Raw genomic sequence first — 24,350 nt, 5'->3', positions numbered from 1 at the left:
TTTCTGGTGATTTTAAAAGTGTGAGCTCTAATACATCTAGGAAAAAGGAGAACCTCTGCTTTGAAATCCAAGATGGGGAGCTCCTGGTTTAATAATCCTGGATCATTACTACTATGGAGATGCTTAACCTTTGGGGAGGGGTGCTCCTTTTGCCTGGAAGATGTATTAGAGCTCAGCGCCGGATTTCAATATGCGGCGCCCCTAGGCCGCGCGGTCCGACCAGGCGGCTGCGCGGTCCTAGCGCCCACCTCACCTCCCCTTCCCAGCGCGCCGGCGTTTTTTCGCCGGCGCAGCTGCTGTAATTGAATGGGGACGCAAGCGTCCCCATAGTGCGGCTGGGCGGCATGCCGCCCCTATTTTTTTGCCGCCCTAGGCCCGGGCCTATGCGGCCTTGCTGCAAATCCGGGCCTGTTAGAGCTCACAGTTTTTAAATCACCAGTAATCATAGTTACATAGTTAAATTGGGTTGAAAAAAGACAAAGTCCATCAAGTTCAACCCCTCCAAATGAAAACCCAGCATCCATACACACACCCCTCCCTACTTTTAATTAAATTCTATATACCCATACCTATACTAACTATAGAGCTTAGTATCACAATAGCCTTTGATATTATGTCTGTCCAAAAAATCATCCAAGCCATTCTTAAAGGCATTAACTGAATCAGCCATCACAACATCACCCGGCAGTGCATTCCACAACCTCACTGTCCTGACTGTGAAGAACCCCCTACGTTGCTTCGAATGAAAGTTCTTTTCTTCTAGTCTAAAGGGGTGGCCTCTGGTACGGTGATCCACTTTATGAGTAAAAAGGTCCCCTGCTATTTGTCTATAATGTCCTCTAATGTACTTGTAAAGTGTAATCATGTCCCCTCGCAAGCGCCTTTTTTCCAGAGAAAACAACCTCAACCTTGACAGTCTACCCTCATAATTTAAGTCTTCCATCCCTCTAACCAATTTAGTTGCACGTCTCTGCACTCTCTCCAGCTCATTTATATCCCTCTTAAGGACTGGAGTCCAAAACTGCACTGCATACTCCAGATGAGGCCTTACCAGGGACCTATAAAGAGGCATAATTTTGTTTTCATCCCTTGAGTTAATGCCCTTTTTTATGCAAGACAGAACTTTATTTGCTTTAGTAGCCACAGAATGACACTGCCCAGAATTAGACAACGTGTTATCTACAAAGACCCCTAGATCCTTCTCATTTAAGGAAACTCCCAACACACTGCCATTTAGTGTATAACTTGCATTTATATTATTTTTGCCAAAGTGCATAACTTTGCATTTATCAACATTGAACCTCATTTTCCAGTTTGCTGCCCAGTTTTCCAATTTAGACAAATCACTCTGCAAAGTGGCAGCATCCTGCATGGAACCTATAGTTCTGCACAATTTAGTATCATCTGCAAAAATAGAAACAGTACTTTCAATGCCCACCTCCAGGTATTTAATAAACAAGTTGAAAAGCAAGGGATCTAGTACAGAGGCCTGCGGTGCTCCACTAACAACACTGGTCCAATTAGGAAATGTTCCATTTACCACCACTCTTTGTAGTCTATCTTTTAGCCAGTTCTCTATCCAGGTACAAATACTATGTTCAAGGCCAACATTCCTTAATTTAACCAGTAACCTTTTGTGTGGCACTGTATCAAATGCTTTAGCAAAGTCTAAGTAAATCACATCCACTGCCATCCCAGAATCGGGGTCTCTACTTACCTTTTCATAAAAAGAAATTAAGTTAGTCTGGCAAGATCTATTACGCATAAAACCATGCTGGCACAAACTCATAGTATTATGATTTGCTATGAAGTCCAGTATCTTATCCTTTATTAACCCTTCGAAAAGCTTTCTTACCACTGACGTCAGACTAACTGACCTTACTTACAAACTGAGTTTTGAGGCTGAGAACGGGATCTTTTTTTGAATAGAGGCACCACATTAGCAATTCGCCAGTCTCTCGGCACTATGCCAGATCTCTCTAAATTTGTTTATGCTGGAATCAGTTATCTGCGTTATTATTACATCTGCAAGGAAAGGGAGCCCCCTAAAAGATATATTGGATCTTCCTAACAGTATTGCTAGTGTGGTACTACTGTGGTATTGCTAGTGTTGATTTTTTTCATCTACTACAGGTTCTTTGCCAAAGATGAGCCATGATGATGATGCAGCTGTTTCAGCAGAGAGCATAGCTAGAATTTTGGAGGAGATTTTAAACTAGATACAGGGAGAGCAGCATGAAGATATATTCCATGAGGATATTTATGTAGTAAGGGAAATGGGGGTGGAGAGATAAATATAACATATTTTATGTGGCAGGAAGGACAAGTCAAGTATAGGAAATATAGCACCTTGTACATCATATGTATATTTACTAATACAACAAGCTTGGCCAGTAAGGTGGGAGAGCTGGAGTTAATGGCCCTTATTTCAAAAGGGAAGGGGAAATAGAAAATCGGGAGGGGTATGTATGAATTTTAAGCATGATTTAAACCTCATATTAAGAAAGAAGTTTAGGAGGAGAGCTGAAGCCTTATGGACTGAACTTGTACCAGACTGTAAGGCATCAGGCAAATTAAAGGGGATGTTCACCTTTGTTACAGACTTTGCCATTTAAACAATATTTACAATTTGTTTTTATTAAAAAATGTATATATAACTGTAATAAAGGTGAACATCTCCTTTAATTGTAGGGTTATGCTACAGACCCCCCTGTAATGAAAATGAAGAGGTTACAAATAGAAAGGACTGCATAGTTTTCAAACAAATTTATAAACATTCTGCATAAAAACTTCATGTCACATATTTTTGAGGACCCAACCACAAAGGGTGCTATATTGGATTTAGTGATCTCTAACAACCCAGAATGAATAACAAATGTACTAGAACATGTGTAAAAGAAACCATAATACTATCTTATTAATGTTTGTTGCAAAAAAAACAAAACAAATATACATTGCGTCAACAAGAACTCTTAATTTCAGGAAAGCAAACTTCAACACTCAACACCCCAAAAACATTACTTCAGTTGGTAGACAGAAATGATTGTACAGAATGCTGGGGACCTGGGGTATGCCGGATAACAGATACTTCTGTAATTTGCATCTTCATACCTTCTACTAGAAAATCATTTAAACATTAAATAAACCCAATAGACTGGTTCCAATAAAGATATCTTAGTTTGGATCAAGTACAAGGTACTGTTTTATTATTACAGAGAAAAAGAAAATCATGTAAAAAAAAATTAATTATTTAATTATAATGGAGTCTACGGGAGACAGCCTTTCTGTAATTCTGAGCTTTTTGGATAATGGGTTTCCGGATAACGGATCCCATACCGTAATTTGAAACTATGTGTTACATCATTACTCTTCTCAATGTATTCAATTAAGGAAGAAGTGTAAAAGTATTAAGGAATAAGATAGAAAGCATTTAAGAAACACAAGACAGAGGGGTGAGATTCTTCTTTTAGGACCTACTGTATAAACACTACAAGAGGCATATTTCGAGTATCAATATTTAAATATAAGTTTTTACTGCAATATAGGTTTTTTGGAGCTAAACAGTTTCCAAAGCTATGTTTGAAGTGCAAAAAAAACTCATGAGTTCATGTAAAAGTCAATTGGAGTTAACCCAAGTAAAAATCAAGCAATTTTTTTCCATTCAAATGTTTTCAATTAGAAGGCTTATTGAAAATGATGAACAGAATGTGATTTTGCTGCATTTGACTTTTTTTCACGTTCAGGGTTATTTTTTTTAGGGCATTGAAAGTAATGTTTCTGGGTGATCTGCTGATCAAAACTATGTAGATCAATTAATTCTATACAGATTGCAACATCCTTGCAGGAATATCTGGACAAAGTTGTAGACTGGGTGGCAAAAATATCAGTAAGTATTTTTGAAGGTGGTTACTGTTTGAATTGCAGGCCCACACCTCACTACTACATGTTGTGCTACAGCGGTCCCCAACCTTTCTTATTTGTGAGCCACAATTTAATGTAAGAAGACTTGAGGAGCAAAACAAGCTTCATAAAAGTCCATGGGGTGCCAAATAAGGATTGTGACTGGCTATCTACTAGCCTCTATGCAGACTGTCAGGTTACGGGAAGCTTTGTATGGTAGTACATCTTGTTTTTATTCACCCAAAGCTTGCCACCAAGCCAAGAATTCAAAAATAAGCACCTGCTTTGGGGACACTGGAAGCAACATCCAAGCAGTTGATGAGCAACATGTTGCTCACAAATGTGATAAACGAAACAAATTTAGGGGGCACATTTACTAAGCTTGAGTGAAGTATTCAAATGAAAAAAACTTTGAATTTCGAAGTATTTTTTTGGGTACTTCAACCATCGAATAGGCTACAATGGACTTCGATTCGAACTAAAAATCGTTCAACTATTCGACCACTCGATAGTCGAAGTACTGTCTCTTTAAAAAACACTTTCACTACATACTTCGGCAGTTTAAACCTACCGAGGTACAATGTTAGCCTATGGGGACCTTCCCCAGCACTTTTCTTAAATTTTTTTGATCGAAGAAAAATCGTACGATTGATTGCGATTTTTACTTCGATTGAAGGATTTGCGCTAAATCCTTCGAATTCGATATTCGAAGGAATTAACTTCGATGGTCGAATTCGAGGGTTTATTAAGCCTCGAAATTCGACCCTTGATAAATGTGCCTCTTAATATTTAGGTAAAGTCAATCCTCAAACTACACAAAAGACATTCAGTCTAACAAAAGTTATTTTAATGAGTAAACTAAATGATTGGTGTTGTATGATTTTTTTTTGTCTGACCCTCAATGGCTTGGGGCTCTACTGGATAGTGGCTGCATAATTGTTCTGATCAATGCAAATAAAATATCTGCATAGTGATGTGGTTACTGTTTCAGTTCCAGTCTCTACATAGACTACTCCCTGAAGGACTGTGTTTAAGAAATTAGGGATATAACATGCCTTTTGGGACCATTTTCTTCCTTCATGATCAGATCTCTTTGTAGTTGCTTTTGACAAAATTAACCTGGAAAAGTGTTTTTTTCAGTACTTTATATATAAGATTTGGGCCAAAATACATTCACTGAGAAAAAAAATTAGTTTATCACGTGAAAACTCATGGACCAGATTCAATTTGAGGAGAAATTTTGTTCGAGTTTTTTCCCATAGACTTCAATAAAGTTTTCACCTGATAAAACGTGAGATGTTTTTCTGAATTAAATTGCATCTCAAATTGAATCTTGCCCATGAATTTTCACGTGATAAACCAAAGTATCTGGTGGTTTTTATTTGACTGGAATGGAAAAAAAATTATTTCAGACAAAAAACACACTTAAAGAGATACTGACACCAGAAATTAAACCATTTTTACATCTATCATGGTATTAGCTTTGTTTGCTACTTATGATTTTGCCATAAAAGTATTTGCTCAAAGTTTTTTACATTACCCATCTGACTCCCCGTGCTCGTCTAAGAGGGGGCTGCCTTATTTGTGCAGCAGCTAGCATTAGAAACTTTAACTGACAGGCTGAGATGGGACAGTCAGGTTGGCAAAACAGTCAGATTTAGGAACAGCAACTAAAAATTATTTACAAAAACAGACTTTTCAGCAAAAAACGATCAACATAACCTATAAGTAACTTTTATTGTACATTCATAGTTTAAAAAGTAGTTTTTAAACTACTACTTTTTAAACTATTCAATTTAAAAACAATCTGTGATTACAAAATATACCTTTTTGGATTGTCATCATTTTTTTCATCTCTATTATGTTTGATCATCTGGCATTTACCAGTTACGGTATCTGGCCGGGAGATTGACATGCCTTTGGTTACAATCCTGAAAAAGAATATCAATGCATGCTATAAATGCACTTTCCATCCAAGAAACAAGCTCCCAGCAAATTTAGCAACTTTACAGTTAAAGAATGAAAAAACTCGCTAAAAAAAAAGACACTAAAAAATACCAACATAACTGGGGTTTTTTGTCATCTTTAAAAAATGACTCATGTGGATCGTTTACGCCTAAAATGGGAAGTAGATATCCCAGCTATGGATGAGGAGGCTTGGAAGGGTGTCATAGAGCAGATTCCAGAACTTTCCATGTCAAATAGGGATAGACTGATTCAGATAAAATTTTTCAATAGGGTGTATCTTACCCCCCAACGGCTTGCCAAGATATACCCGGGAACGCCAGACACCTGTTACAAATGTGGAGTAGAGGTTGGAACTCTCTTCCATGTGTTCTGGGAATGCCCTAGGATACAAGGGTACTGGGGGAAAGTACTAGATTTTATTCAATCTAGCTTTGACTTACCGAATATTCGCTCCCCGGAGCTACAGTATGTCTAATGGGTCACACTGAACCACTTACTTTCCCCCAGTGCCAGAGATTATTTTATTTGCAATTACTGTATTATGCTAAGAAAGCCATTCTGTTGACTTGGAAGGATACTTGCCCCCCCCTCTTTAAGTCGATGGAAACGACTGATAAAGAAATTCTCCCCCTGCAGAAGGCAGTGTATTTAGCTAGAGGGTGTCCGGAAAAATTCCTGAAGATATGGGGTCCTTGGCTTGAGCTGCCTGACACTGCTACTCACTCACTCCAAGCATTGACTTAGGCATGGTTGTATTGCTCCTCATGAAGCAAATGCATGCATATCGCTTTGTTGTAACTAATGTGTGACCCATTGACTACCCCTAGGTAGACGATTGTAAGACTTTCTTTTGTTTTCTTCTGTACTTCTGTTTGTCTTTTTGAAAAAAGTTAATAAAAAACAAATTAAAAAAAAAAAGACTCAAAATCATGGTTCTGATATGCTGCAAAATATCTTTTTCTTGGAGTAGGAAAGTCTAAACTATCTTTGTTTTGAAAGTTTTATTCATTAACATTTTCGCATTTATTGGAGAGAGAGAAAAAGGAAAAAAAAAAACAAAAAGGAGGAAAAATGAGTGTTATAGAGGAAAGAGAGACAGAGTATTGATGGGCTTCCCTGTCACTGAGTTACAAATTATACATATATATATATATATATATATATATATATATATATATATATATATATATATATATATACAGTATAGAAGGCTTTGGCACACACTTCAGGAGTTAGAGACCTGGGTGCAATCCAGAAATAGCATATCCACGACAAAAAAGCTGAAGCACACCAGGATTTTCTTCAAGAAATATAAAAGTATTTATTCCATCAACGTTTCGGCCCTCGAGTGGAGCCTTTATCAAGATAGAAATTACACCAAAGTGAAAACAATTTAAAGACTCGCCCAGCTCACTCCCACCTCCCAGTGACGCCCCCCTTTTTTTTCAGGTGTGAGGGATAATTAGAGAATTCATTAATGTGACTGGTTCTTCCAACAGGTACATTCTGTAGAAGCAAATACACATAAAACACAGAATGTGAAATCTAGTGTATAACGTGCTATAAATTAGTAATAAATATTAGACATCAAAAAAGATTTTTTTTTTTATGTAAAAACACTTAAAAATCCGCAAAAGGATTACCAGTATCAAAACCTAAAAACAAACTGTTTGCAGAGATCGCTAGATCCTATTTGGCAATCATCTTACTGAATCTACCGCTTCTATCTTTTGTCCAAAAAAGGAGAAAAAGAGCAATATTCATTGAGGCCGCGAGGGGCTACGGTGTCCAAAGTTTTAATCCAATAAACCTCTTTTTGCAAAAGTAACCGGTCCCAGTCTCCCCCCCTATTGGGTTCAGGTACCAAATCAATACCCATAAATTTCAAAGTGGGTAACCCATGTCCCTTTGCTAAAAAATGTTTGGGTAGTGGTAAATCCGATTTTCCTGATTCAAGGGCCCGTTTAATTGAGGATCTATGATTGCCCATTCTCTCCCGTAGATTATTTTGAGTTTTCCCAACATATGTTAACCCACACGGACAAGTTATAATGTAGATGACATGTGTTGTCGTGCAGGTAATACGATGTTTGATGGGTATTTCTTTACCAGAATGGGGGTGTCTAAAAGAATTACCTGTCGTCATCTGTCTACAAGTAATACACCCCGCACATTTAAAACACCCTTTCTTAAGTTTACTTGAAATGGCACTGCATGTATCGTAACATTGAACAGGATCTGTTTTCATCAGTAAACTTCTCAGATTAGGACCCCTTTTGAATCCCCATAGTGGTTTTTCCTTCACTTTATGGGCCAAACTTTTATCACTTAATATGATGGGCCAGTGATTGTCTACAATATTTCTAATTGCTGGGGAACCTGTAGTAAAAGTAGATGTTACAATAAAACGATTTCCTTCATTAGGTGTCTTCTTACCCTGACTCGCCCTCTCTTGTGCTATATGTGCTCGTGCCTTAATCAAGGCAGCCGATAAAATATTCTGGTCATAACCCCTTTGTATAAACCGGTCAAAGGTTTCTTGTAATTGTATCTCACAAATATCTTGTTCCGAATTGTTCCGCATAGTGCGTAAAAACTGAGAGAAGGGAACTGCATTTTTGGAACTTGGGGGATGAAAACTTGTGGCGTACAATAAAGTGTTCCTATCTGTGGGTTTACGATATAATTTGTAACCCAAGCTATTATCCCTTCTAAAAATTTCCACATCTAAAAATTGAATTTGTTGCGGATGTATTGTAGCAGTGAACCTAACTGGACTATCCAACCTGTTAAGGCCATCAACCATCGCATTCAATGCTGATTCGCTACCTCTCCATACGATTAAAATATCGTCAATGTAACGTAAATACAGTAACAGGGAATCACCATATAGAGGTACAATATTCTGCTGTTCGTACATGGCCATATAACAGTTGGCATAGGCCGGAGCCATCGAGGCACCCATCGATGTGCCTGTCTTTTGAAGAAAAAAATGTTTTTCAAACCGAAAATAGTTGCATTTCAATGTTAACTCCAATAATTGACAAATAAATTCAATTGGAGGACCAGCGTACACAGCAGAATTTTGTAATGCCCACCTAACTGATTCAATCCCTTCAGAATGAGGGATAATAGTATATAAACTGCTTACATTGAGGGAAGCTAATAGTATGGGTTCATTAGGTAATTTTAAATTTGACACGATTTCCAAAAGTTGTTGAGTATCTTTTAAATAGTAGGGGAGAGCTTGTACAGTGCTTTGTAGACAGTCATCTAAAAATAGGCCAATGGGATGTAATAAACTTCCACGTGAGGACACTATAGGCCTACCGGGAGGATTTTTCACATCTTTATGTACCTTAGGAAGACAATAAAGTACTGGACAAATAGGGTGTTCCTGGGTAAGGAAAATTCTTTCTCCCTCAGTGATCCACTTTTGAGTTAAGGCATGTTTTAACACTAGTTCTATATCATCCTTGAATTTAAATACAGGATTAAAAGTTAGCCTTTGATAGACTGCAACATTATTAAGCTGATTAAATACCTCATCACGATAGTCTTTATAATTCATTATGACGATACCCCCTCCTTTGTCTGCTGGTCGTATTACAATGGATTTATCGTTATTCAAAGACTTAAGGGCTCCTCTTTCATCAGCAGACAAATTAGGGTGTACCTTAAATGAAGATTCAGATAAGTTAGAAATTTCGTGAGAAACAGTCTGCAAAAACACCTTAATATTAGTATTACTAGAACTAGGGTCAAAGTCACTTTTCATCTTCCATTTCAATTGAGTGTCGTCTTGTTTTTTGTTCCCATAATGTTCTAGCAAACGTAGCTTTCTGCCCATCTTGTAACAATCCACTTCACAATTAAATTTATTAAATGGTACTGTAGGGATAAAAGATGTACCTTTGCAAAGTAGTGATGACTCAGCTTGTGTCAGCGTGTGTTGTGACAAGTTATATATTGGAGTCAATGAGGGTATCTGGGAGGACGTCCTCCTCTGCTTCTTCCCCCTCCGGATGCGCCTCGGCCTGCTCTGCCTGCGCTCCTGGTACTCACTGGGGAAAATTCCTCTCTCGGTCCTCGGTCTGTGGGTAGGGTGTCCAGCTGAAAATGGATCGCTTTCTGGCTAGAAGAGGATGCGGCTGTGGCAGCGTGCTGTGTTAAAGGAACGTCGCGTCCTGATGACGTAATATCGTCTTCGCCGGCTGATTCGCCAGAGCTATCCACTGTACTAAGAGTACGGATGCGCTGTTTCCGCCATCTTGGTTGTCCTCTCCGCCATCCACCCGTTCCTCCTCCGCCTGCAAGCCACCTGTAAACGCGGTGTTGTTGGTAGTCTTCATCCACCTTGCGCAATTTCTCTCTTTTGAAGCGGAGTAAGTCATTTTTAAATGTGTCCACATTATTTTTCAATTTAGTGTGGAATTCTGCAAATGTTGCCTCATGTATGGCAACCTGGTGTGTATTTTCTAGTGTGGCAATTTCTTTTCGCACTTTACTTAATTCACTGCTAACTTCTTCGATGACCAAAACCATGAGGTCAAGGGAACAGCGATTTAACACTCCAATCCACTTCCTGCATAGGTCGGGATTGTGTCTTCCAATAGTTGGAGAGTTTTTAATGCGAAATCCACGTGGTATTCTCTTGGATCTAAAATAGTCTGACAGAAATAGACCATGCAAATCTAGATCTACTTCACGTTTTTTAAGATGAAAGAGTTTATTGTATATATCTTTAGGGCAATCAATGCCAGGTTCTTCAGTATGTGTATTATGCCACAATACCTTTTCAATTTCAGATTCCGTGATATGCCACGTCTCTGCATACAGAAGATTCTGTCCACTCTTTTCCATGAAATCCTCCATGGCCATGTGGTGAGTAGGGTAGCTGTAAGTTACAAATGGTGGTGCTCCAAGCAAGAAAAATTCATACAGTATAGAAGGCTTTGGCACACACTTCAGGAGTTAGAGACCTGGGTGCAATCCAGAAATAGCATATCCACGACAAAAAAGCTGAAGCACACCAGGATTTTCTTCAAGAAATATAAAAGTATTTATTCCATCAACGTTTCGGCCCTCGAGTGGAGCCTTTATCAAGATAGAAATTACACCAAAGTGAAAACAATTTAAAGACTCACCCAGCTCACTCCCACCTCCCAGTGACGCCCCCCTTTTTTTTCAGGTGTGAGGGATAATTAGAGAATTCATTAATGTGACTGGTTCTTCCAACAGGTACATTCTGTAGAAGCAAATACACATAAAACACAGAATGTGAAATCTAGTGTATAACGTGCTATAAATTAGTAATAAATATTAGACATCAAAAAAGATTTTTTTTTTTATGTAAAAACACTTAAAAATCCGCAAAAGGATTACCAGTATCAAAACCTAAAAACAAACTGTTTGCAGAGATCGCTAGATCGCTAGAAGACACAATCCCGACCTATGCAGGAAGTGGATTGGAGTGTTAAATCGCTGTTCCCTTGACCTCATGGTTTTGGTCATCGAAGAAGTTAGCAGTGAATTAAGTAAAGTGCGAAAAGAAATTGCCACACTAGAAAATACACACCAGGTTGCCATACATGAGGCAACATTTGCAGAATTCCACACTAAATTGAAAAATAATGTGGACACATTTAAAAATGACTTACTCCGCTTCAAAAGAGAGAAATTGCGCAAGGTGGATGAAGACTACCAACAACACCGCGTTTACAGGTGGCTTGCAGGCGGAGGAGGAACGGGTGGATGGCGGAGAGGACAACCAAGATGGCGGAAACAGCGCATCCGTACTCTTAGTACAGTGGATAGCTCTGGCGAATCAGCCGGCGAAGACGATATTACGTCATCAGGACGCGACGTTCCTTTAACACAGCACGCTGCCACAGCCGCATCCTCTTCTAGCCAGAAAGCGATCCATTTTCAGCTGGACACCCTACCCACAGACCGAGGACCGAGAGAGGAATTTTCCCCAGTGAGTACCAGGAGCGCAGGCAGAGCAGGCCGAGGCGCATCCGGAGGCGGAAGAAGCAGAGGAGGACGTCCTCCCAGATACCCTCATTGACTCCAATATATAACTTGTCACAACACACGCTGACACAAGCTGAGTCATCACTACTTTGCAAAGGTACATCTTTTATCCCTACAGTACCATTTAATAAATTTAATTGTGAAGTGGATTGTTACAAGATGGGCAGAAAGCTACGTTTGCTAGAACATTATGGGGACAAAAAACAAGACGACACTCAATTGAAATGGAAGATGAAAAGTGACTTTGACCCTAGTTCTAGTAATACTAATATTAAGGTGTTTTTGCAGACTGTTTCTCACGAAATTTCTAACTTATCTGAATCTTCATTTAAGGTACACCCTAATTTGTCTGCTGATGAAAGAGGAGCCCTTAAGTCTTTGAATAACGATAAATCCATTGTAATACGACCAGCAGACAAAGGAGGGGGTATCGTCATAATGAATTATAAAGACTATCGTGATGAGGTATTTAATCAGCTTAATAATGTTGCAGTCTATCAAAGGCTAACTTTTAATCCTGTATTTAAATTCAAGGATGATATAGAACTAGTGTTAAAACATGCCTTAACTCAAAAGTGGATCACTGAGGGAGAAAGAATTTTCCTTACCCAGGAACACCCTATTTGTCCAGTACTTTATTGTCTTCCTAAGGTACATAAAGATGTGAAAAATCCTCCCGGTAGGCCTATAGTGTCCTCACGTGGAAGTTTATTACATCCCATTGGCCTATTTTTAGATGACTGTCTACAAAGCACTGTACAAGCTCTCCCCTACTATTTAAAAGATACTCAACAACTTTTGGAAATCGTGTCAAATTTAAAATTACCTAATGAACCCATACTATTAGCTTCCCTCGATGTAAGCAGTTTATATACTATTATCCCTCATTCTGAAGGGATTGAATCAGTTAGGTGGGCATTACAAAATTCTGCTGTGTATGCTGGTCCTCCAATTGAATTTATTTGTCAATTATTGGAGTTAACATTGAAATGCAACTATTTTCGGTTTGAAAAACATTTTTTTCTTCAAAAGACAGGCACATCGATGGGTGCCTCGATGGCTCCGGCCTATGCCAACTGTTATATGGCCATGTACGAACAGCAGAATATTGTACCTCTATATGGTGATTCCCTGTTACTGTATTTACGTTACATTGACGATATTTTAATCGTATGGAGAGGTAGCGAATCAGCATTGAATGCGATGGTTGATGGCCTTAACAGGTTGGATAGTCCAGTTAGGTTCACTGCTACAATACATCCGCAACAAATTCAATTTTTAGATGTGGAAATTTTTAGAAGGGATAATAGCTTGGGTTACAAATTATATCGTAAACCCACAGATAGGAACACTTTATTGTACGCCACAAGTTTTCATCCCCCAAGTTCCAAAAATGCAGTTCCCTTCTCTCAGTTTTTACGCACTATGCGGAACAATTCGGAACAAGATATTTGTGAGATACAATTACAAGAAACCTTTGACCGGTTTATACAAAGGGGTTATGACCAGAATATTTTATCGGCTGCCTTGATTAAGGCACGAGCACATATAGCACAAGAGAGGGCGAGTCAGGGTAAGAAGACACCTAATGAAGGAAATCGTTTTATTGTAACATCTACTTTTACTACAGGTTCCCCAGCAATTAGAAATATTGTAGACAATCACTGGCCCATCATATTAAGTGATAAAAGTTTGGCCCATAAAGTGAAGGAAAAACCACTATGGGGATTCAAAAGGGGTCCTAATCTGAGAAGTTTACTGATGAAAACAGATCCTGTTCAATGTTACGATACATGCAGTGCCATTTCAAGTAAACTTAAGAAAGGGTGTTTTAAATGTGCGGGGTGTATTACTTGTAGACAGATGACGACAGGTAATTCTTTTAGACACCCCCATTCTGGTAAAGAAATACCCATCAAACATCGTATTACCTGCACGACAACACATGTCATCTACATTATAACTTGTCCGTGTGGGTTAACATATGTTGGGAAAACTCAAAATAATCTACGGGAGAGAATGGGCAATCATAGATCCTCAATTAAACGGGCCCTTGAATCAGGAAAATCGGATTTACCACTACCCAAACATTTTTTAGCAAAGGGACATGGGTTACCCACTTTGAAATTTATGGGTATTGATTTGGTACCTGAACCCAATAGGGGGGGAGACTGGGACCGGTTACTTTTGCAAAAAGAGGTTTATTGGATTAAAACTTTGGACACCGTAGCCCCTCGCGGCCTCAATGAATATTGCTCTTTTTCTCCTTTTTTGGACAAAAGATAGAAGCGGTAGATTCAGTAAGATGATTGCCAAATAGGATCTAGCGATCTCTGCAAACAGTTTGTTTTTAGGTTTTGATACTGGTAATCCTTTTGCGGATTTTTAAGTGTTTTTACATAAAAAAAAATCTTTTTTGATGTCTAATATTTATTACTAATTTATAGCACGTTATACACTAGATTTCACATTCTGTGTTTTATGTGTATTTGCTTCTACAGAATGTACCTGCTGGAAGAACCAGTCACATTAATGAATTCTCTAATTATCCCTCACACCTGAAAAAAAAGGGGGGCGTCACTGGGAGGTGGGAGTGAGCTGGGTGAGTCTTTAAATTGTTTTCACTTTGGTGTAATTTCTATCTTGATAAAGGCTCCACTCGAGGGCCGAAACGTTGATGGAATAAATACTTTTATATTTCTTGAAGAAAATCCTGGTGTGCTTCAGCTTTTTTGTCGTGTGTATATATATATATATATATATATATATATATATATATATATATATATATATATATATATATATATTTGTGCATTATAATCAGTGTATATGGCTATCAACCAGCCAAATGTAGCTCCATTTACGGTGCAATACTGTCCGTCCAAGGGTCCTCTAGCCAGCGATTCCAGATCTTCTCAAACTTGGCCCGGCATCCACGTGCCATACATGTTAATTTTTGGCCAGGAAGCATGTCTTCTATTAATTTAATCCAAAAGGCCAAAGAAGGAAGCTCCATTGCTTTCCAAGTCAGCAGTATTGCTTTTTTATCATAGTGTAAAAGCTGTAGAATACATAGTCTATCAGCGGAAGACAAAGAGAGGCCCTTTGTATGCCCCAGCAGGCAGAACGTTGGGGACCAGATGTTCGGTAGCCCTAGAGAAGTGTTCAGTATTGTAGTCCAAAATTGTTGGATCTTAGGACAGTCACAGAACACATGAAAAAAAAATTCCCTGGTCCAAGTTACATTTGGGGCAAACATCAGAACCTGGGTATATTTGTGCCAACCTGTTTGAGCAGGTCTTCCCAGTCACTAGACTTAGCTATGGGAGATTTTGAGACAATTTAAGCCTAATGTGGTTGATAGGGTCAAAATTACCTTGCAGTAGGATGGCATAAAATCAACTGAGTGATTTGGTAAGTTCAGGTCTACGGAGGAAAAGCTCCAGCGAACATTCCACTAAAGTGGGGCTGCCCTTTGGAAATAAGGTCTAGAAAGCTTAAGCCTCCCAGAATGCATAATATCATTCAAACCAGATGCAGCCCATAAACTAGCATCAGGTAGGGTTCTGAACTGTGTCCAGAGTGGGGGTCCACTTGGACCAACTAGCTTTCTGGTATGCAGATCCCAACGTTTTGGTGAAGATTTGGGTCACTGTTTTCATGGGAAGTGTCAAGGGGTACACACTGGGCAGACCTCTATGTAGCTGAGGCCAGGGCCTCAAATGAGGTTATCACGGCTGCCTCTAACACTGTTGCTTGGTTCTTGGGGTCAGGGTAGGCCACCACCAGGCATACACTAACTGGCTGGCACAGAAATATAATGAAAAATTTGGGAGGGTGAGGCCCACTTTATTAACCGGGGCTCGAAGCATAGAAAAATTGATTAGTGGACGTTCCCCTGCCCAAATAAACTTCCTAACCTATAGGAAGCATAGGGCAGGCAGAGTACGGCACACACAAGGAGCATAGGGCAGGCAGAGTATAGCACACACAGGGAGCATAGGGCAGGCAGAGTATGGTACACACCGGGAGCATAGGGCAGGTAGAGTATGACACACACAGAGAGCATAAGGCAGGCAGAGTATGAAACACACAGGGAGTATATGGCAGGCAGAGTATGACACACACATGAAGCATTAGAAAGGCAGAACAGAGCAGGAGACAGGGAAACCTATCATGGCCACTCTAAAATATGCTACATAAAGTGACACAATGTTGGTGCCCCGTCAGCTGTTTTTATAAATGTGAACAATGTGAGCAGTTTCAGTCTGGGTCTCTGGTGTGAACAGTACAGGGCTTTAGGGAGGGGTGTGAACAATAGAGGTGTTACAGGTGTGAACAGTGCAGGGGGATTACATGTGTGAACAATACAGGGGATAACAGTCTGAATTTGAGGTTTAAACAATGCAGGGGCCAATTAATCTCTGTGGTGATACCCTTTAAAGTTTACACATGGTAAACAGACACAGCAGACAGACTTGGGGAACCACACAAAGGGGGGGGGGGGGGGGGCGCGGGCCGCATGTGCTGTTCACATCAGTGGCGTAACTAGATGTTGCTGGGCCCCACAGCAAATTAATTTTAGGGCCCCAAACATATCCAGTGTTTGTCCTGTTTTACCAATATATGTTCAAATTGCTCATCAATGAGAGCCTCATGGGGCCCCCTGTACCTCCTGGGCCCCCCTGCAGCCGCAGGGTCTGCTTCCGCTGTAGTTACGCCCCTGGTTCACATAATGTATATTTTCAGACTGAGCCTTGCATTGTTACAATCACCTGGCTGTAGGGGCAAGTCTCATGAAACAAGTGCTTGCCAGCAACCGAGTAACCATTTTTAAAGCGCTGCCCTTTAACGGTGAAGAGAGGCTGTTAGGGGATGTAAACAATGCTCAGATTAGGTTTATGATGTGACCTAGGCCTAGGGTATCTCTTTCTATTTCTTGTGGAAATGTTGCAAAAAGTTTGTATGAAAATATTCTACCTTTGTCATCAACACATCTTGTTGGATGGTCTTGTTTAATATTTATTAATATATTTCAAAAATATATTACACTTCAAAATGTTTCATGTTTTCTTTATTTGGGGTAAAGATGATCAGTTTTTCAATCAAATCCTTTGTGAATGGCAAGAAGTGTAAAAAATATTGGTAAAAGATATTGCTCCAGTCAGTAAGTGCAAATTGATTGGAGGGAACACATGCTGGGCAAAAGTCCCCCTTAAATAGGGGGATCAAACATTTGTTAAAAAGAGCAAACATTATTGTATGGTGTCGAAATGAATAAATCTTGTAATTATGGAGATGCAAAAAAAACACAAATTAACAATTAATTAGTAAATAACCCCCTTAATGTCTGACGGAGTCCCCACTGGCAAATCGGCGGCTGTCCCTGCCGCTCCACTATAACGGCAGGTACTGTAACAACAGCAGATTCTTACCTGTTGTATATATCATCATCTTCTCCTCCCCATCCCCAGTAATTATTTGGAAATCCATTTATTCTTCTGAATTGGTCTTTGCTTAGCGCAGACACACCTCCAAAATACTGGGCATATGGCAGACTGAAAAATAAAAACATTGTGGCTGACATGCATACACAAATAGTCAGAGAAATCCTGCATCATTTTAATTATGACATACACATTTAGCTTTCATACCCATTATCTACCTGGAAGATGTGTATATTTTGCCTTGCACTGACATGGAGTAAAACACAGGAAGTGCTTACTATGCAGACCCACTCAGAATGGGTCATAAGCCATTGAATAAGAATCACTAATTTATAAGTTGGTTACCTTTGGTACAAGCACAGTTTTTTCCATAAATGATTTATGGTTTGGGCGGTTATTATATCTTTATGAGACTTACAACAAGTTTTTTTATTGGAACAGCAAAAAAACTACACAAAGTTGAAAGCCAGATGATTGAATTTAACCAGAGTAGACCTAATTCCTATTATGCAGGAAGTCAGAGACCTGATTCCTGTTTTAAGGGTCACTCTCAAAGAACAGACAGAGATACATTTACAAATAATATCACAACCAATTAAAATGTTTAATGAATATATATTATAAAATTGCCTGGAAATACATTTTCTTACTTTATGCAAACAAACAAAACAGTATTGAGGTACTGGCAGCATGGCTGCAAATGTTTTCCAATCATCCTCTATATTTAGAAAATGTTAATTTAGAATTTTACATTCAGAAGCCAAAACTTCATATTCTATTGGCCATTAACCTTTCTGTGTTAAACTGCGAAGTAATATAAAACCCATGATGGACAAGCTTCCCAGATACAAATAAAATGTTAACATGGTCATTAGTTATAGGCCTGGGGTCCCCAACCATTTTTACCCGTAAGCAGCATTCAGATGTAAAGAGTTGGGTAGCAACGTAAGTATGAAAAATGTTCCTGGTTGGTGCAAAATAAGATTGGCTATTTGGTAGCCCCTATGTGGACTGGCAGCCTACAGGAGGCAGTACACATGTTTTTTATGCAGCCAAATCTTGCCTTTAAGCCATGACAAAAAAATAAGCATCTGCTTTGAGGCCACTGGGAGAAACATCCAAGGGGTTGGTGAGTAACATGTTGCTCATGATCCACTGGTTGGAGACCACTGTTTTAGGCTGAAGTGAATGCTCTTTAAAGTACAATACAGTAACAATGCAAAGAAGATTAAATACTTACCCAAACCCAAACTTATCCATAGCCACAGATATGTGCCTTGGCTGGTTAAAACACTTGTAGAGATTTCTATCATCAATAATGATAATATCAACATCACTAAACACAAAGCAGTCGTAATCATACTCTTTCAGAGATTCTGCGTAGCCAATGTTCATTAGCTTGGCACGGTTAAATGTGTTGTCTCCATCCTATTTAAAGAATTAATTAAAAAAATAATTTTAAAATATTTGATGTACATATTTTATGATGTAATGCAAAAATAAATTCAATTTATTTAACTTTAAAGTAGACAGTGTAAAACTTTAAGTAAACAGCCCTGATCTCATATACAGTTAGGGTTGCCACCCTTTTTGGAAAAAATACCTGTCTTCCTATATATTTATCTTTCTTCCCTATTAATAACATTGGGATCAACCATTTTCTTCCCCAACACAAAATATAAGGGGTCAATTTACAACCACACCTGAAGGTGGTAGCAATCTCCGTAGCGCAGCTGCATGTAGAGAATAGGTTGCACATGTCACTCTAAAGAAAAATGCTGGAAATAACACTAACTAGAATGTTTAACAAGCACAACTGCAGTTGTCAGACACACTTTCCCCAGCTACCACAATTACACTGGATTAATGGGAAAAAATGCTGCACTGTGATTGTGCTACAAAGTGCACACTTAGCCCACTGTACTGTAGTCCTAAATGACTCCTTTAACATTGGAATTCATATCTCCTCCTACTTTTCACAATTGCTTGCAAAAATGTGAAAATACCAATGGAAGTCCTTTAGGGATAATTTTGATCATTTTGGTGCAGCATCTTCTGCAGGTCCTAATGTTGGGTATATCTGGCATAGGGTTTGCTTAAACTAAATTAACTATGTGGAATATCCTACGTCCTAAGTTATTATTATTAGACATATTTATTACTGCAGCTTTGACATGTGTTCCTTACATTTAAGAAAGGCATGCCAGCTTAAAGGAGACATTTTATTTAACTTTCATACTCAGATATATTACTCATCCTTCCTCAAAACATGTAATGATACAGAAAGAAAAACGTTTTGAAAGCAATGTACCTCCTAAAACTGTCAATATATCAGAGCTTCAGAGAGATCCTTTCTAATCTGAGTCTGGGCTGAAATGAAGAGTGGGGGTGTTCATTCTCTCACAGGAAGTGGTCACAGCACTGACTTGACAGGCTGAACCCTTAAACCCTCTGTCCAGTTTGTGCCCAACCACTGGCGTAACTATAGAGGAAGGGGGGTCAGGGTAAAAAGGGGGCCTGGATCGCAGGGTCTGTTTCCTCTATAGTGTTGAGATCCCCCTCCCTTTCTTTAAATTGACGCATTAGCAAGCTTGCGGGGGGGGGGGGGGGGGTTGTTGCGTGCAGGTGAAATGAAGAGTGCAGGGAGGGGGTTAAATAAACAGAGCAGAGAGGGGGTTGAATGAACAGGGCAGAGAGGGAAAGAAACGAACACTACAGGGAGGGGAGGGGAAAAGGAACAGGACAGAGAGGGACAGAAAGGAGCAGTACAGGGAAGGGAAAACAAGCATTAAGGGTGATCAAATGTCTGCAGGGAAGGACTGAGTGTGACATCACAAGCACGCCCACTCTTCCCTCAGTGACTGCTGCTCAGGTCCGGCGGCTCCAAAGTCTAATACTGGAGACTCCTGAACAGGAAGCATGCAAAGAGGGTGGGCTGAGCGAGCACAGTTTAGAAGCTAATACAGACATTGACCCAAAAGGTATTAAAATAAAAACTTCTATTTTACATGGTTTGCTGCATTGTGAAAATATATGCTAAATGTCTCCTTTAAAATATAGGATCAGGGACCATTAGCTGCATTATTTGTATTTTCTAACTTAAGTGAAGAAAAACTAAAGCAGTTAGGTAGGTTTAACTTAAATTAAAGTTGATGAATGAATGTCTCTTTTTCTCATATACTATGTTACTATGTAAACCATACTGCTGCTAGGAGCTACCACTTCTGCAGTAAGCCATGGCAACATGGGGCTTCTGTGTTGTTATTGACTGCAGAACATGTCAAAAACAAGAGGGAGGAGCCTATTGGCAGTGTTGTGATTCTATTGCTAAAATAAATTTAGTATATTTTGAATTAGAAAAACAAATGAGGCTAATGTCCATTTGTGTATGGCCTATGCTTCCGTGCATTCTTAAAGGAACAGTTCAGTGTAAATATAAAAACTGGGTAAATAGATAGGCTGTACAAAATGTAAATGTTTCTAATATAGTCAAATATAGCAAAATGTAATCTATAAAGGCTGGAGTGACCAGACATAATATCCAGAGCCCAGCTTCCTGCTTTTCAGCTCTCTAACTCTGGGTTAGCCAGCGACTTGAAGGGGGGCCACATGGGATATAACTGTTTAGTGAGTTTGCAATTGATCCTTAGCATGCAGCTCAAATTCAAAAACAAACAGTTATGGCCCGTGTGCCCCCCTCAAGTCACTGATTGGTTACTGCCTGGTTACAAATCAGTTGAAACCAAGAGAGCTGCAAAGCAGGAAGTAGTGTTCTGGCTATTATGTTAGGCCATGGACACACATGCGGATCTACGGCACGTTTTCAGCGCGATTTGCGTTGCAGTATTTAAATAAAGCTGACCACAACATAGATACCGCTAGCGGTTTAAGCTAAGGCAATGTTATGGCAATGCCAACTTACGCTACAGATACGCGGTGGCTAGCTTTTTTAAAACCGAAACGAAGATTCATGCGTGTGTCCATAGCCTTGTGACATCCAGTCACTTCAGCCTTTACAGATTACATTTTTGGCTAACTAACTATGTTGAAACACAGCCTATTTAACCAGTTTTTATTTTTATGCTAAACAATTCTTTTAAAATATAAGGCTTGTATGTCAGAGCAGCATTAGTCCATTGAGCTCATGTGTATACAAAGTATAATCATTACTTGAATGAATTAAGGGTTCACCAGCTTGATCTAGTGATACAGGTGTTTGCTTTATGATTGAATAAAAGCCTGAAATCATTAGCTCTCAAATTTACAGAACATGAATGCTTGGTGTTTAGTTTCAGATATTGCATACATGATACCATATGCAAAAACAGCTCCTGCTCATGTGCCAATGGTGTTTTTCAGCTTTGTTACAGTCCTTACTAAAAATATGACTGAACAAACAGAATGTGTGTTTCAATAATAGTCAAGGGCCTCTGCTTTGGGTATCTAAGACACAAATTCTTTAGGGACTTAGCAATTCCTCTCTGCAGAGTTAAAAGGAAACATGTCATCTTTTCTTCTAACCTACCCAACTAATGCAGAATTATATTATATTGTGCTTTGACTAAATTTGTATTTTTGATCTATTTTACAGAATATTTTCTTTCATCTCTGGTTGTTAAAATGTAGCTGTTTATAAACAGATGCCAAGATCAACATTATTTTATATCAAGTCAGATGGCAAAGAATATGGTCTCCTAGCAATCCCAGGGTTTTCTGAATCACAGAGCGTGATACAAATTGTTTCCAGTTGAGGGGAAAAGACATTCACAATATATATATATATATATATATATATATATATATATATATATATATATATATATATATATATATATATATATATGTAGTGATCAATTAAAAAGTTGCTAATAAGTGGCCATACTGTACTAAAAGTTAATTCAAATTAAAAACAAGTGCAGTGATAAGGTTAAAGGAATTGTTCAGTATAAAAATAAAAACTAAATAGATGACCAAAATAAAAATGTTTCTAATATAGTTAGTAAGCCAAAACTGTAATCTATAAAGGCTGGACTGACAGGCTGCCTAACATAATGGCCACAACCCAAACTCAGTGAACAGTTATGTCCCATGTTGCCTCTCCTTAGGGTTTAAAGGAACAGTTCAGTGTGAAAATAAAAACTGTGTAATTAATAGCCAGAAGACTAACACCTGCTTTTCAGCTCTATAACTCTGAGCTAGTCAGCGACTTGAAGGGGCGGCCACATGGTACATATCTGTTCAGTCAGCGCCGATTCAAAAACAACAGATAGGACCCATGTAACCCCCCTCAAGTCTCTGATTGGTTACTGCCTGGTAACCAGTCAGTGTAAACCAAGAGAGCTGTAAAGCAGGAAGAAGTGTTCTGGCTATTATGTTAGACATACAGTCACTCCATTCTTTATACATTACATTTTTGGCTAACACTATAGTAGAAACATTTTTTTTATTTTGCACACCCTATCTATTTACCCAGTTTTTATTTTTACACTGAACAATTCCTTTAAGCCACATGGAGCTACTAGTAGCAGCTACTTGTGGCTACAAAATGGCAAAAAAATACTGAGCATTGCCTCTGCAAAAACACATGTAGCGCAATAATAAGGGGCGACTGGGCATATACCTGTTAAAGTGTCTGTTTACCTCTAGTTCATGTTCTCTGCCCTCTGTCGCTCTCCCCTCCCCTCTGTCACTCTCCCTCCCCAATGCTATGGCGCATGCGTGATCAGGTACGTGCGTTGCGGGCTGGGTTGTGTAGGGCACCTGGTTGGCTTGGCATGGTTCTGCTTTATAGATTACATTTTTGGCTAACTAACTATATTATAAACATTTTTATTTTGAACAGCCTGTCACCCAGATTTTATTTTTACACTGAACTGTTCCTTTAAGTTGGTAGAGGGGAACGCAGGCCCTGATTTGTGGCAAGACCATAAAGGCCCGGGCCTACGGCGGCAAAATTTGAGGGACGGTATGCATCTAGAAATGTGCGTGTGAGCGGGCGCTAGGACCTGGTCTATATTCCTATAGATCTATCTCTATTCCGTATTAATAACATTGGGATCAAGTGTCACTTTTACCAGCCAGGCCGGTAAAATAGTGGCCAGATGGCAATCTTAGGCTAGACTTGTTGTTAGTTTCGGAGGTTCCCTCTGTGCTCTGAAAAACTTGTAACTCTTTACAGCTACAGTGCAAGTTGGAGTCATATCACCCCCTCTCCCTTTCACCCCCAGTAGCCTATCAACAAAACAATGGGAAGGTAACCAAATAGTTTCCTGACATAAGATTACAGCTCCCTGGTTGATATGAGAATCACGCTCAATAGTATAAATCCAAGTCCCACTGCAACCTGCATTTGCAATGAGTATCAAATAGCTTATCTGAAGTGCTGGCTCTTTCTGAAAGATGATTTAGAACAAGTGATTGGTGCCTACACATCAATATATAATATTAATCAATATTATATTATTTCTGGTTCAGAAATAAAATTATATATAGAGGAGTGAATTATTTGTAATTTAGAAATAAAAAAGATACCATAAAAATCACAACAGAATCCCTTTAAAATGTTTAAAAAGGATACCAATCCTATACTTTTGAGCAAGGGCTTTCTCTTTCCTTATGCTTTATCTTCTTCTTTCTACTCTTCCCTTACAGAAGAGTTTGCTATATAATAAACTGATACTTATCTCAAAGCTTAATATGCTGCAGCTCGGGGAAGGGATCAGTTTTATTTATATAGAATCTTTCCTCGTGGGATAGGGATTTTGTCTGATTATGCTTGTAAAAATCCAGAAGTAGAATTGGACATTTCTTGTGCAAGTAATAAAAAACCAATGGAATTCTTAAAGGAGACCTGTCACCCACACATAAAAAATGTATAAAAGGAAATCATTTTTAAAAATTTGGATTATTTGGAAATAATGGAGTCTATGGGAGACAATCTTTCCGGACCTTTCTGGATAACAGGTTGCCGGATAACTGATCCCATACCTGTACAGGAAT

General features: G+C 38.9%; 1 protein-coding gene across 1 annotated transcript in view; it reads right to left on the bottom strand.

The window, feature by feature from the left end:
• b4galt1.1.S (UDP-Gal:betaGlcNAc beta 1,4- galactosyltransferase, polypeptide 1, gene 1 S homeolog) overlaps positions 1-24,350 on the bottom strand; it is a 65,358-nt gene that overhangs the window by 4,459 nt on the left and 36,549 nt on the right. Inside the window, exons 4-6 of the mRNA XM_018243539.2 lie at positions 18,592-18,779; positions 17,340-17,462; positions 5,727-5,831 (exon numbers count right to left, since the gene is read on the bottom strand). Of these exons, the coding sequence (XP_018099028.1) occupies positions 5,727-5,831; positions 17,340-17,462; positions 18,592-18,779 (416 nt within the window). The remainder of the gene's footprint in view (positions 1-5,726; positions 5,832-17,339; positions 17,463-18,591; positions 18,780-24,350) is intronic.

This window comes from Xenopus laevis, chromosome 1S (assembly GCF_017654675.1).
Source record: "Xenopus laevis strain J_2021 chromosome 1S, Xenopus_laevis_v10.1, whole genome shotgun sequence".
Classification (NCBI taxonomy): Eukaryota; Metazoa; Chordata; class Amphibia; order Anura; family Pipidae; genus Xenopus; species Xenopus laevis.
Note: the sequence above shows the minus strand (reverse complement) of the source record. Positions and strands in the feature narration are given on the sequence as shown.